Here is a 13729-nt window from a genome sequence, read left to right on the forward strand (position 1 = left end):
CTAACAAATAGTTTCTCTTTCAATATTTGCTGCAATTTCGCTGGCTGCACTCAAATAGGAAAAAAAGCTAAAGAAAAGCGGATACACTAAAATTCACCCCTCAGCTCGGCGTTTCCGCTCCGTTTCGCACCCCTGTGCCCTGGATCGTTTACGAGTGTTTTTAATGCCACATTTTGGATGCCACTCCCACTGCTGCTGCTGCTGCTGCTGCTGCTGCTGCTGCTGCTGCTGCTGCTGCTGCTGCAGTTGCCGGGGAAGTGATTGAAATTATAGCCGCCGTCGGACACGTCGAGTGCATTCAATGTTCTTCTTGTTCTCTTTACGGCCATAGAGCTGGTCAGTTATTTTTGATACTTATTATTTTTATGCCACAGCCCCCTTGGCTCCGGCGACCAACAAGTGCTAATAAAATGGAAGAAAGCAGTGAACAGTGAGCATCGAAACAAGATTGCAGTGTTTTCTTTGTGCGGCGCTACAGTAGAGTGTATATCTCTACACACATTGGGCAATTACATAACAATTTGTTCTGCTCTTGGCGGGGGACCACACATATTGCTTTTGCTGCAACTAATCGTGGTCGTAGTGGACCTCAATCCCCGTCAAATGAGAATGAAGCACCGAGCGATTATTTCACAGGTCCCTTTCGAAAGCAGAAAATGGCATGTCCGGGGAGTGGTAAAATCAAGTTCATTCTGCAATAAACTGGTCTCTTCTCCCTCTGTGCTTTTTTCTGTCTTTTTCTGATTGCAATTAAAATTGTGGCCCGCAGTCAATGTCAGTTTTTTGGCTTCATTATGCCAACTCCAAATAAACAAAATGGAAAAGGAGCATTTGTTTAATTAAAATGGCGTACAGTGGGAATAAAAGTAAAATTGCAAAAATTATACTTATCTAAGGCATTTTTTTTTTACTTCTTTAATAACATTCAGTAATACTTTTAAAAAGCGAAGTAGAATGGCTTAATAGTTTCAAATTATGTTAAGAAATTTTAGCAATAAAAAGTTGTTGTTTTCATTATTAAAATTTTTAAACATATTAAGAAAGAAGCAAGTATAAACAGTTGTTGAACCTAAAAAAATTTGAATGAAAAAACCCATCGTTTTTGTCTCTACGAGTCCACCGTGCGGTCTACTAGCATTTTTAGTCCTTCCAAAACTTTCCCAGCAAAAAGCCAGTGAAAATTCCATGAGAAAGTTTTGCAGTTTACATTTTTCATTAATGGCAATGCGAGCTATTTTCGGGGGCAGGACACGTCATCGTCTGGTTTTTATGGTAAGCAGTGGCCAAACAAAAAGTTTATAAACACACACCCAATATACATACATACACACATATATATTAATAAATAGTCAGCAAATAATATTGCGAATACGTAGCGTTGACAGGCGCAGCAAGCCAAATTGTGGCCAGAATTGTGTGTGCGTGCGTGTGCGAGGGAAGTATAAATAATAAATAAATATAAATGGTCATATGGAAATGAAAATGAAATAATCTGCCAACTAAGAGGCGCATAAATAGCCCTCGAAATGACATTCATTTTTGTCGTCGTTGTTTATGTCGGCCATTTTCGTTGTGCGCTGTGTGCTGTATGCTATACCCTGTCGCCATTTTCTGTATGTGTCATGTTGCCCTCACTGCTATTATTATTATTTCTTTGCTGTTTCCATGCTGTTTTTGCTTGGTTCTGCGGTCACTGACACGTGTTTTGTGCTAAATTATGCAGACGTCGGTATGTGATTTGATTTATTTCGAGGCGAAAGAGAAACGCATTTTTATGAAATCAATGCACAAATTACAAACATTTTACATACTAAATTAGCATAATTAATTTAGCCTCGTTGCCAAACCATCAATTTGATAATTGTAATTGAAAGAGGGATTTGCGTTCCCCTCAATTATTACTCCACATATGTACACCTCAAATTATGGAAAACTTTCCATCTGCTTTCCCTTCTGACACATAAAATCTTTTGCAGAAAACTTTTGCGGAGTTTGCAGAAAAAACTTTAAGCTAAAGGCAGCAAAGTTTTGGGTTTACAGTATACAGTTTTCAGTTAAAAGTTTTTGGTAACAGTTTGTTGCTTTGCTCGGGCAAATCTTGAGTCGGCATAAAACCACTTGGTCAAGTGGCTGTTTAAGTTGGCTAAAAAGGTCGAATTCGTCGAGCTGGTCACGAGTTTATAGATGCAAATAAAAATTGCCTCGTATGCAGTGTAAAAAAATTTGATTATTGCGTTGTAAGTTGTTTTGCTATCAATTCTTTCATGGGAATATCTGCATACGCAAACACTGTTCTCTTACAAGTTCAATTACAAGTGCAAACAGACTGACATTTATTTGTTAATATTGGTTGGGTATATATAACTGGCATTTTTCTAGACATCTGCGCTACTTTTGCTCTTCTGCTAATTGGCAAGAATGCACCAGAATTGATTATAATTGCTTGTTTGTGCCTAATGGAGCTGTACAAGACAGCACTTAAGAATGTCAGTCGGAATAACGTCAGGATTTTTATGCATAAAATGCAGAAACGCATATTGAGTGGGTGTCTGGGTAATTGTGGGGGCTGGACGCCGGGATTGAGCAATAACAAAAATGTTGAGCGCATGTGAGTGGCAGCCAGAAGACGCAGGATGCGGAAGGATGCCTCAGCACACTCACACGCAGCCAGACATGCATGTTTGCTATGGTGTCTTGAGTGTTTGAGCCAAAGATTAAATGGTGTTTATGGCTGCACGCTGGTGCCCAAAAGGGAACAAAGCTCCAAGACTTTTGACACTTTTGCAAAATTTACGACCCCCACTCCGGGCCCTCTTCCGCTCTGTTTCGCCTGCACAATTGCAGCGAGAAGTTTTTATGTTTTATGCTGAAATAATGCTAATGCGTGCAGAACTAAAGCTGCACTGCCAAAAGACATTATCCGCAACTTATTTCCATATTTATTTGTCCTCTTTTGCAGGGTTGGACCTGGCGTAAGATGGGTAGCGTGCTATTCGCAGCTGTATTCATAGCATTACACTTTGCCACCGGCGGCCTGGCCAACCCAGATGCTAAGCGACTCTACGACGACCTGCTGAGCAACTACAATCGCCTCATCCGACCCGTGGGCAACAACTCGGACCGCCTCACCGTCAAGATGGGTTTGCGCCTCTCCCAGCTGATCGACGTGGTAAGTGCCGGCAATCGCCTAGTTATTTTACAAATATTTTGAAAGTATTGTGGTTAGAGAAACGAATAATTTCATGCTTACCATAAATTAAAAAGTTGCAGTATTAAATCAAAAACTTTTCATGTTATTGCCATTAAGGGGAGGCAAAACATTAGTTTTTTTGTATAATTGTATAAAAAAGTTGTATACAAACTATGGATGTCTAAAAAAGTGAAATAACCATTTATAGCTACCGTGAAAGCTTAATACAACTTTAAGTGCCACTTTTATTAAATAAATTCAAACGTTGACTGAAAACTGTTTGATAATATTTTACCAACAATAATTAAGACATTTTGTCTTATCTGAATCACTGAGATTTTATAAATTAATGGTTTAAATTGGAAGGTAAGCCAAATCCTCGCCTGTCAATTCGCCCAAGTTTTTTGCTGCTAACGATGTTGCGTAACTTAGCAAGCCATTTGTTTGACAAGTGTGGCCCCCAGCCGCGCAAAAGGCTTATCAAATGACAATCATAACAGCTTAATTCGCAAAAGCCCCGCGACGCCGGTAAGTAGGCAATGGCATTTGTATAAGCCGCAGCAAACAATCGGCGCGCAATTAATAACTGTTTACCCGCCGATTAAAAAGCCAGGCAACTAAGCCACTCCACCGCCCGCCGCATCATTGTCTCGATTGTTGTTTGCATAATAAATCAATGGCCTGCCTCGGTTGATTGTTTTCTTGATTAACTATGCATTTGCCAGTTGGGAGTCGGCCAGGGGGCATTGCCACCGTCATCTGAAATTGAGCAAAAGCAACACCCCGGCGTACATATATCATCGAATTCGGGGCAATATCGAGGCGCTGGCTTAAATTGCAGCTGTGCCAGATCGGTTCTGCGGGCCAGGCAAATGGCGGACAATCTTCTGCTCGGCTTGGCTGCACATGACAGCCGGAAATGGGAAACCGGCTAACAGTTACGTGCTCTTGGCCACACAGTAGCCGAGCTTTGTGTCGTGCTTCTTGGCTCCCGTTGTTACCGAGCTTTACTTTCTGCTTTCTGCTCTCTGCCTTCTGTACAGAGTTGCCGATTCTTTGGCTTCGTTTATTTCGACTTTCCATTTTTTTGCCTGCTGTTATAAATCACGCGCTAAGCACCAAGACCACTAAGGGGCATGCCAGCCAGAAGCAGCAGTCAGTAGCAGAAGCAGTCATACTAAGCCACATTGGCACCGATCCTCGAAAAATTGGGAGTAATAATCTCAAACTTCGTTCTTACAGTGAACAGCAGTTTGAAGTCAGTACTACTTAGTTCCCAAAGGTTGTTATGTCATCCGTCAATTCTTATTGCTTCTTAAAGCTTTATAATATCTCTTAAATATGTCAAACAACTGAGTTGAGTATATTTTATAAATTTATTATTAAGAAAATTAAATAATACTTAAAGTAACTTTATATAAAGCCGTGATTAAAAAGTAGTCATGTTATTTTATTCCTGTTGAATTAAGCATTTTTAAAAATATTTTTTAAAATTGTCTTACTTTCCAATTGAGTATGACAAAATATTATTTTATTATTAAAACTGAGAATTTTCTTATAAATGTAAAAAAAAATGTTGAAAAATGGTTGAATTATATAAAAGAACTTAAAATTGTCTATATTTTTAGGTTTTACTTTTTGTCTTTAAAGTCAAACAAAAACCATGAAATAAAATTAACCCCACAAAATATTATTTTATTATTAAAACTGAGAATTTTCTTATAAATGTAAAAAAAATGTTGAAAAATGGTTAAATTATTTAAAAGAACTTAAAATTGTCTACATTTTTAGATTTTACTTTTTGTCTTTAAAGTCAAACAAAAACAATGAAATAAATTTGACCCCACAAAGCGGCACAAAATCGAGAATGAGTCATAGAAAAAATCGAATTCGAATAAACCCTTTCAAGTTATTTCGTTTAGTTCCACTCCACTGTGGGCAGGCATCTGGGCATTTGGCATAAGGTGCTTATATCGAAATTGCTTTTCTGTGTATGCGAGCTCGTGCACACAGGAACATCGCACAGCCGCCCTGTGTGCGCTTGACTGCTGACTGGCTTGAAATATTCGCAGAATTTCTTTTATTGCAATAGTCCACTGGTAGTCCACGTTTTTTGCTCCCGGCCCTCCGCCCGGCAGTTCCTTTTGACTCCCCGCTGTGGCTGTTGTTGTGGGACACACGTGTTGCCTGCTTTTCCTTATTGGCATACAATTGCTTGTAAATTCTCCGCACTGAAATCAGTGCTTGTACATTTCTTTTTTTTTGTGTTGTCCTGGAAATTGCAATCAACTGGCGGGGGGAGAGGGGAAAAGTATGAGGGGGCAGCAACAAAGCAACCGTGCGTTTTGGCTGCAGAATTTGTAATTTGCAATTTTCCATCTGTTTGCTCCTCGGTCGTCTGATCCATGGCTCAGTACCTTGGGCTTATTAGTTGCATAGCTGCCGCTTGACCAGGTGACATGCTATACAAGTGCGCAGCCCGAGAAGGGCGATACCGGCTGGTCATTGTTTGCCATGTGAGAAAGGCTTACATTTTGCCACCGAAACGCATTCAAATGGCAAATGTTGCACATTTTCGAGCCAGTTAATTGCATGTTGCCCATAAATTTCAAATATTTTTGGGAAATTGAAACTAAGAACGAAATTGGGTCTGTTCAACCGGTAACAATCAAGCCTTTTGTAGGCTCCCATTGCAATCAAGAGAAAATTAACTTTTCACATACTAATATAAGTGCATACAAGGTACGATATGTGTGACAAGTGTTTGGCAGAAATTGTTGAAGAACACTTTCATTGATTACCCATTTGCTAGTGCTCAAGATCCTTATTAATAAAATGAGGAAACTAGCTTATTTCAACAGCGCTTTAAACTTAGTTTATCTTATAATTGTTAGAATTACCTAGCTTAAGTTCAGATGTATTTTATATTCTATAATATCAACAACATTAAAACATGTTCATAACAGTTCTGTAAAACTACTTAAACTTACCCTACCCTTAAATTTGCGCAGTGCGACCAGTTGCCCTTTGAATTACGCCTTCGTAATTGTCGAAATTAGAAAAGGCTCTTGAAATAAATCCGTATTTCTTGTTATTCACGGAAATTAATTTACTGCTTATTCAGCTTACACCGCCTTTCAAATGCGGCTCCTGCTGCTGTGGTCACAGGACACTTTTTTGTATGCCGAGTGGCATGCCTTTTGCCAAGTTTATTTACAGCACACAGGAAATTCGATTTAAATTGTAAACAAGCCCAGTCAGGCAAGTCATGGGCACGGCACCGGGCCATCCTCTTCCTGCCTTGGACCCGATCCCCAGAGTGGATAAAACCTGTCACACACACATATACACACACACACACACACACTCTCTTACTGAGAATGCAAATCCTGCTGCAGCACGACTGCTTAAAGCACTTGGCTTATGCAATTTAAATGCTGTATATCCTGCATCCTGTGTTGGGCAATGCGACCACTCCACCTAAGTGCGAATAAGCGAGACGTGCAACAACGACAAAAGCAACACCAATTACAGTCCTAGGTGCGAACTGCCCGAGGCGACTACTGTGGAAGTTGGCATCCTGATTGCAAATTTCTCAATTTCTTATGAGATAAGCTGCGCCGCAACCACTGTGCTAAGGTACACTACGAAAAACGTTTCCTTAATAACTAAGCATTCAAATTATTCTTTATAATTATATTAATATATAACTAAGCTTCAACAAAAATCACTTAACAGTTTTTAAGCGACGATTATTAAACAGAAAATAAAGTTTGGGGAAAATGATATTTTTGTATAAGTATTACTTTTTCCATAATTTCATATGACGAAAATATACAAAAATGTACGTAAATTGAATTTATTCAGAAGTTTTTAATGTCAAAAATATTTCTCACTGGAAAACAAACTATTATCCAAAATTATCTCCCATGACTGAGTACTTTACTCATCATTACCAGAATATTATTAAACTTATTGTATCCCTCTGGATATAGTAATTCCGTTTTTTTACGTGTTCCGCTTTGCCACTGGTTGCAACGGATGCCCCACATAAAGCATAAAGGAAGCCGGCCCAGCTCCTTGCCGCTCCTTCATATGCCGCACATTTTATATCTTCCTTACGCCGTACTCATCGCCTTCGCTGTCATTGTGCCTGTTTCTTGGCTTTGTCGTTTTATTGCCGGTCTTCCGCGTCGCCCTCGCCTAATGACCTTTCCACGGGCCTGGTCCACAGAAGGGCTAAGAGCCCTCTGAGCGAGTGATTACTGGGAGGGAACCAGGAGCCAGGAGCCAGGACTCGGAGTCTGGGTGCGTGGCTGGCAAAATCTATTAAGACTGCGTGCCTCGATATATTGCCATGGTCCCTAAGGTTTTCACTCTTTTCACAGCTTCCAGAAAGAAATGTGAAAAACGCGTTACGGCGTATCATTATCATCCTGTCGTTAATTACGTTTTTCAAAGCTTAAGTGATTTATTCCGCAATTTTATCGTTTTCTAATTTTTTCTATTAGGTTCCACCGCATTTAATGAGTTTGGCCTGGCGGGCAAATAAATATGAAAAGGAAGGGAGCAACTCTAGTAGCTTCCCCAAAGATAAGAAATTAATGCATAGGGAGTTATCGAAATTATCTAGGTACAATAAGAGCCAGTGACGTTAGCAGCTAATTAAAAAATTTCAGTTTGATAGGAATTTGGTCGAATGGTTCCCTTTACTAAAATACTGTCTGTTTAACACATTTTGTCTTGTTAATTTGGCCAGAGTGATTGCAACACTTAAATACTCCCTGTTCTGATCTCGAACAAATATGTTTGATCTTTTTTTGCGTTTTTAATTGTTTAATTATTATAAAATATTTATTTTACTAATACGGTTTAACGAAGAATAAAGTCGTAACGAACGCGCTTTTAACATTCGAAATTCTGTTAGCAAAATTAAGTGTCTAAAAATGACTAAGGCGTCTCACCGCAATGATAACTTAATAGAGCACCACTTTAGCTAGTTTTAAACCTAATAATTTTATACTATCGGAGGGAGGAAGATGATAGTCTACAGCCGATAAATTGAATAAAACTCATTTGATAAAAAAGACTGCAGCTCACTTCAGCTTCGGGCGGTCTAGAAACCGATTCCACTCGCCCCTCGACTTCCTCCTTTTGAAGCACTTTAAAATAGATTTGTTAAGTGACAAGAGCTGCATCAGAAGTGGAAATGAAGCTGCTGCAGGGGAGCACAACTTGGGTCCGCTAAAATAAGATTTTCCTGGCGCAACGATTTCCTTTTGATGGTCTCTGTCACTCAATGGCGAAGCTGTCAGAAAATCCACTTCCCCACAATTCGACAGACTTGAAAACTGTCAGCGTTAAATTAATGAAACTCCTGTTAACATTCGAGTCTAACAAATCTTTTCGCTTTATCTCGTATATTTGCAGAATCTGAAGAATCAAATTATGACAACCAATGTCTGGGTGGAGCAGGTAAGCTATGAAGATGAAATAAAAACCAACTGCGCACAAGTACATAACATATATTTCTGCGTAATTCAGTACGGTTTGCTCAACTGTGATTTGGCTTCCGAGCAACATGAATTTGCCATTTGCATGCCTCGCTGCCACCGAATGCAAAATAATTTGTGCGAGCCAATTTCGACGCGCTCGCATTATGCCAAACCTCTAACTTGGCCAAGTGGCCAGGCTCCATTTCCCAGGACCACCAGGACCATTCCACATCCAGTTCCTGTCCTCTTGCCACTCTACATGTCCATTGGCTTCGCACTAATGCGGCGAGCAAAAGTTGGGCAAAATCCAAAAAAAAAAGAAAGCAAAAGAGGAATATCAATTGGACCGAAATCCGACTTTTATCCCAGCTGCTTTTAAACACTCACGCGTTTTAGGGAAACAAAGGGGGCTTTAAAGTTTTCCGCTTTTGCATAAAACATGCACAGCAAATTCCTCGCAAACAAATTGCAGTCAATAGTGCGAGGAGCTTATCCAAAGTATTTGGTTTGACAATTCACTAAAACCGAGCACAATAACAAAAGCGGAATCCAAAATGATATATAAATTATGCATTTGCCAAGCAATTTGCGATTGTGTGCATCTGTATTTGTTTTAGCCAAATGCATTGTACATACATTTCAGACCTCATTATGAGGAGATGCGTGGCATTTTGTGTTCTCAAATATATTATTTCGTATGCATACACGTTTAAAATCTATATAATTATAATGCAAAATATTTATTTAAATTTGAAAAATAAATACAATTTTAAGAAACCGTGTTTTATATTTTAATGCAAATTATTTTTATTTAATAATTGTTCCTGTTAAATATTAGTTTGACTTCTCGAATCGAAATACAAAAGTTGAAATTTCATGAAGCAAGTTTAAATTTATTATTTATGCTCCGCGTATATCGCTGTTCACATAAATTGAATTAATTACTACAAAATGACACATAAAACGGGTTTCAGGAACCTGATGGCTTGCACTGTATTTCGGGTATGTGTTTGCTTCGCATTTGGTTTCGTGGTGAGCCACGCCCATTCATAAATTGACGGCAGCCTGTCAATAAAGCCGCAAACGCTTGCGCACGTAGCCCCATAAATGCTTTAGTGTATTTGGCCAACGCATTCGGTAAATGCACTTGCATTTAAACAGACGGGCAACCGCAATTATATGTGCAATGTGTTTCAATACCGGTCAACGAGAAATTCAGTCAAAAATAGACTAAGATTGGGTCAACATAATTAAATTCATTTATGACCAACTGTCTTTGTATTTTCAAGCTGTTTAGTAGCAACATATTGGCAATCATTTAAGTAGTCTTTTATTTTCCTAGGGACTCTTTTATATAATTTGGGAAATTCGTGTAAACACGACTGCAATGCGATTTCGTGTGTAAGTCGAATCAATATTAAACCGGTTGGGGATCCCAGTCTGCAATTATATTTGCAATTATTGGGAATTTCATGCTTGGTCAGCACGAAAGCGAGCCTGCCCTGTCTACCACCGTGAAACCTCAACCCAATATCAACTCGCTTAATCCCCAGTGTGATGGCTCCCACTTGGCGTGGCCGTATAAATATATATATGGAAAGTGGCAATCAACATAATTACAGTTATGCGTATAAGCAATAAAAATGCGAGTGCAAATAATGTTAAAAGAGTATCGACTTATGAATACTCAATTTAATGGCCTTGTGAAATTTTCAGCCAGGAAAATGAGAGGGCTTTTTGTTTATTCTTAGAGATACGCCTTTTTTACCCAATATTTTACATTGATATTTTTAATAATTTTGTAATAATAACAATTATGTTAACAATAAATTGAATTTAATAAGAGCTGAAAAAATCCCTTAAGTTTTTTGATTCAATCTTGGGATTGAATCATAACTGGAAATAAAATTCCTTAATTTCTTTTTTAACTCTGAATGGAAACTAAAAATTCGATTTAAAACGCCCGTTCAGCCTATATGCCCTACAATTAAATTGTACTCAGTGCTTAAACATGGACACCCAACATTGAAACACAATTGTATTATGAAAATGTAATTTAATGCCAACAGCTTAGCGACCAATGAATTAATGCATAATTAATGGAATTGAAATTACAGCAACACACGAGTTAAACGCCCCGCACCGCAGAATGAAATATGTATAAATAGCAAACACTGAATAGACCCGGATATTTTCTAATTTTTTACCCAACACGTTTATTTGTTCTATTATTCAAGGCAATCAAGCATAAATAATTGTCATTTGCATAGTTATAGCCTCTGTTGTGTACCATCCCACAATGTGTTTTTTCCAATTTCAGGAATGGAATGACTATAAATTGAAGTGGAATCCAGATGACTATGGCGGCGTGGACACGTTGCACGTACCTTCCGAGCATATATGGCTCCCGGATATTGTGCTCTATAACAAGTAAGTGCCAAACTAATTTTCGCCCAGCTTATCGACTCGAGGTTTGCCTGCAGGCTTACTGGCTTCCCAGGATCTTTCAAAGTCCCGCCCCGAAGCCACTTGGCCATTTGCATAATTGCCCCGAATGGACGGGGGTATAAATCAAAGCCAAACTGTTCCTCCACTTGGCCATTTATCAGGCGATGATTAACGTATTTTTATTTCAATGTAACTTGAGCCTTGCGGTTGGGGCTTTTGGGTCGAAGTCTTCAGTTCGGGGGAGTCCACTGCTCTCGTTGGCTTTGTATAATTATTATAATTTGCTGGAGTGGAGCCAATTAGAAGACAGGGATCGAAATGATACCGAAACTGTGGTAAATGTAGAGAAATTCAAGAACTTAAGATTTGGGATTTAAAAATAATGGATTTATTTACATTTTTTATAACAGCAATTTGTATAGAATGAAGTTAGTATACTTTTCTGTAGATATTTCATCTACATTTGTAATATGTATAAAATACAAGGACAGCATAGTCAATTGAATTAGATAAACTTTTAGAATTCCTAGTCTTTCAAGTGTAATTTCTCTTTGGTTGGCAATTGATTTCGCAATCCTTTTAAGCATATCCTGCCCACTGTTCAGCCTGGTTGCCTAGACACTTGACTTTGTCGATTTGCCGCCAGGCTGCTCCAGCAGAGCACTTTTCCTCCTACAAATGCCCAGGACATCGGTCTGGATATCTTGGCTCTGGCTGCTATGGATGTTGTTGCTGCGGCAGATCGGCTTACGCGCTTTATGGGCTCTTTATGTGTGTCGAACGGGACGGGGTGTGGCAGGGCGGAGTGGGACATACTTTTTTTTTGTTCCACCGACTTGGCAGAGGCAACTATACGCATAGCATACTTTCGTGCTGTTTCGCTGGCAGTGTCATAAAAAGTCGTAATTTATTGCTTGGAAAAAGCTTAAATTTCATTTGCCAGCCAACGACAAAGGCATTGTAACTATAGAAACTCGGAGCGAGTGTTACTCGAGCGCCATGGGTGTTATATCGCCGGCTTTAGTCGTTGAGACGTTTTTTAAACTGCAAATAATTTGTACGCACCATAATGAAGCCATGCCTCGCTTTGTTGCCGCATAAAATTGAACTTGAAGTGTCCTTTGTGTCGTCCCACTTAATTGTGCTTCGTGTTTTTCTTTCTACAAACGCCAATCGAAATGGCCCGGCCAAAGTCCATTTAATTTAGTGGCAAGTTGAGGTGATGGCTTACGGCCCATTTTATGGCATTCCAGCCTTAGAATCTCGGCAGGAATCAGAGCCAAATTCATAAAAATTAAACGAATGATAGTCGAATATTTATCATGTCGGCTTTTAATGTTGCCGCAAGGATAATAAACGTAAGTCCAACGTCAATATCAATATCCTGGCCTTTGGGCTCTCGGCTTGATTTGTTTACACTTAGAGCCTTGGAGCAAATAAGCGAAGTTGAAAATTTATGCACGAATTAAGCGCCAAGAATTGCAGTGCAAAAAAGAAACGCAGCTTTGCGTATGTTCCGCACTCGCTGGATGTAATTTTAAATGCAAATACAAGTGCAGCAGCGTTTATTGTCACACTCACGCACACACACATGTGCAGCAAGGACGATGGCAATTTATTTTACGATGCAACTTTTTGTGCTGCACAACGCGCTAACGGGAATCCCCCTCACGCGCCCATTTGTATGCAATGAAAAATGTTTAATTGTCTGCTAAACGCGCAATGGCAACAAAATAAATAGTTGGCCAGGCTTTGTAAATGGGCCAATATTGTGTCGGCCCAACGGCGCAAATACCTGCATGCGTGCCGCACTCGGACGCACATTCACATTCAGGGCCAACATTCTGGGCCGCAAAAGAATTCGGAACGAGCGTCAAAAGTTTTTATTTATTGCTCGCGGCCTGACATTTGGTCTTGTTTTTAGCCCCGGCCACAGCGAATTGCTACATTTTTGGCAGCATTTTGTACATTTTTAATTGCAATTATCCCCTGCACTTGTGTTGCACTCAACTCGAATATGATACAAGTAGCCTCCTGGGAGCTGGCATAATTATCTACCCTTATGAGAGCTCATCAAGTGCGCATACAACTGGCAAACGTGACTGCCAAACAACTAGTGAATCCACTTGGAGCCGCTGAAATAGGCTGTCTGGCATCCACCACCCACTCCCTTGGCCTAATTTGGCCCACTGTTTGTATTTGTGAAAGCCGCTTGATTCCAGCAATTAATTTTCATGTTGATCCAAGATATTAAAATCGCACTCGACTGACTCAAGACCCCAGCTTCGGTTTTGGCTCTATAACCGAGCTTACGCTGGCCGCACTTAGTGGTTTATGCGACTGGTTATTATTTTGGTTAGTCGGCGCTCCACACATTCCGCGTATGAGTTTATTTGGGGTCTATCGGATAATTACTGTTTGTCTACATGGAAAGGAAAATTACGTGATTTCTGCTTGACATTGGCTTCTCACAATTACAATTAACTCATCTATGTATTTTTCAATTTTGTTTTGCAATTAAATCTTAGTTTGTTTTGGTTAAAATATCCAAGCGAACAGGGAGAAGTTTTATATGATTTTTTAGATGCCAAAAAAA

General features: G+C 39.4%; 1 protein-coding gene across 1 annotated transcript in view; it reads left to right on the top strand.

The window, feature by feature from the left end:
• Positions 1–13729, top strand: part of LOC108139146 (acetylcholine receptor subunit alpha-like 1) — a 64948-nt gene that overhangs the window by 38545 nt on the left and 12674 nt on the right. The window contains exons 3-5 of the mRNA XM_017261764.2: positions 2960–3169; positions 8621–8665; positions 11006–11115. Coding sequence (XP_017117253.1) covers positions 2978–3169; positions 8621–8665; positions 11006–11115 — 347 coding nt within the window. The 5' untranslated portion in view covers positions 2960–2977. The remainder of the gene's footprint in view (positions 1–2959; positions 3170–8620; positions 8666–11005; positions 11116–13729) is intronic.

This window comes from Drosophila elegans, unplaced genomic scaffold, assembly GCF_018152505.1.
Source record: "Drosophila elegans isolate 14027-0461.03 unplaced genomic scaffold, ASM1815250v1 contig_476, whole genome shotgun sequence".
Taxonomy (NCBI): domain Eukaryota; kingdom Metazoa; phylum Arthropoda; class Insecta; order Diptera; family Drosophilidae; genus Drosophila; species Drosophila elegans.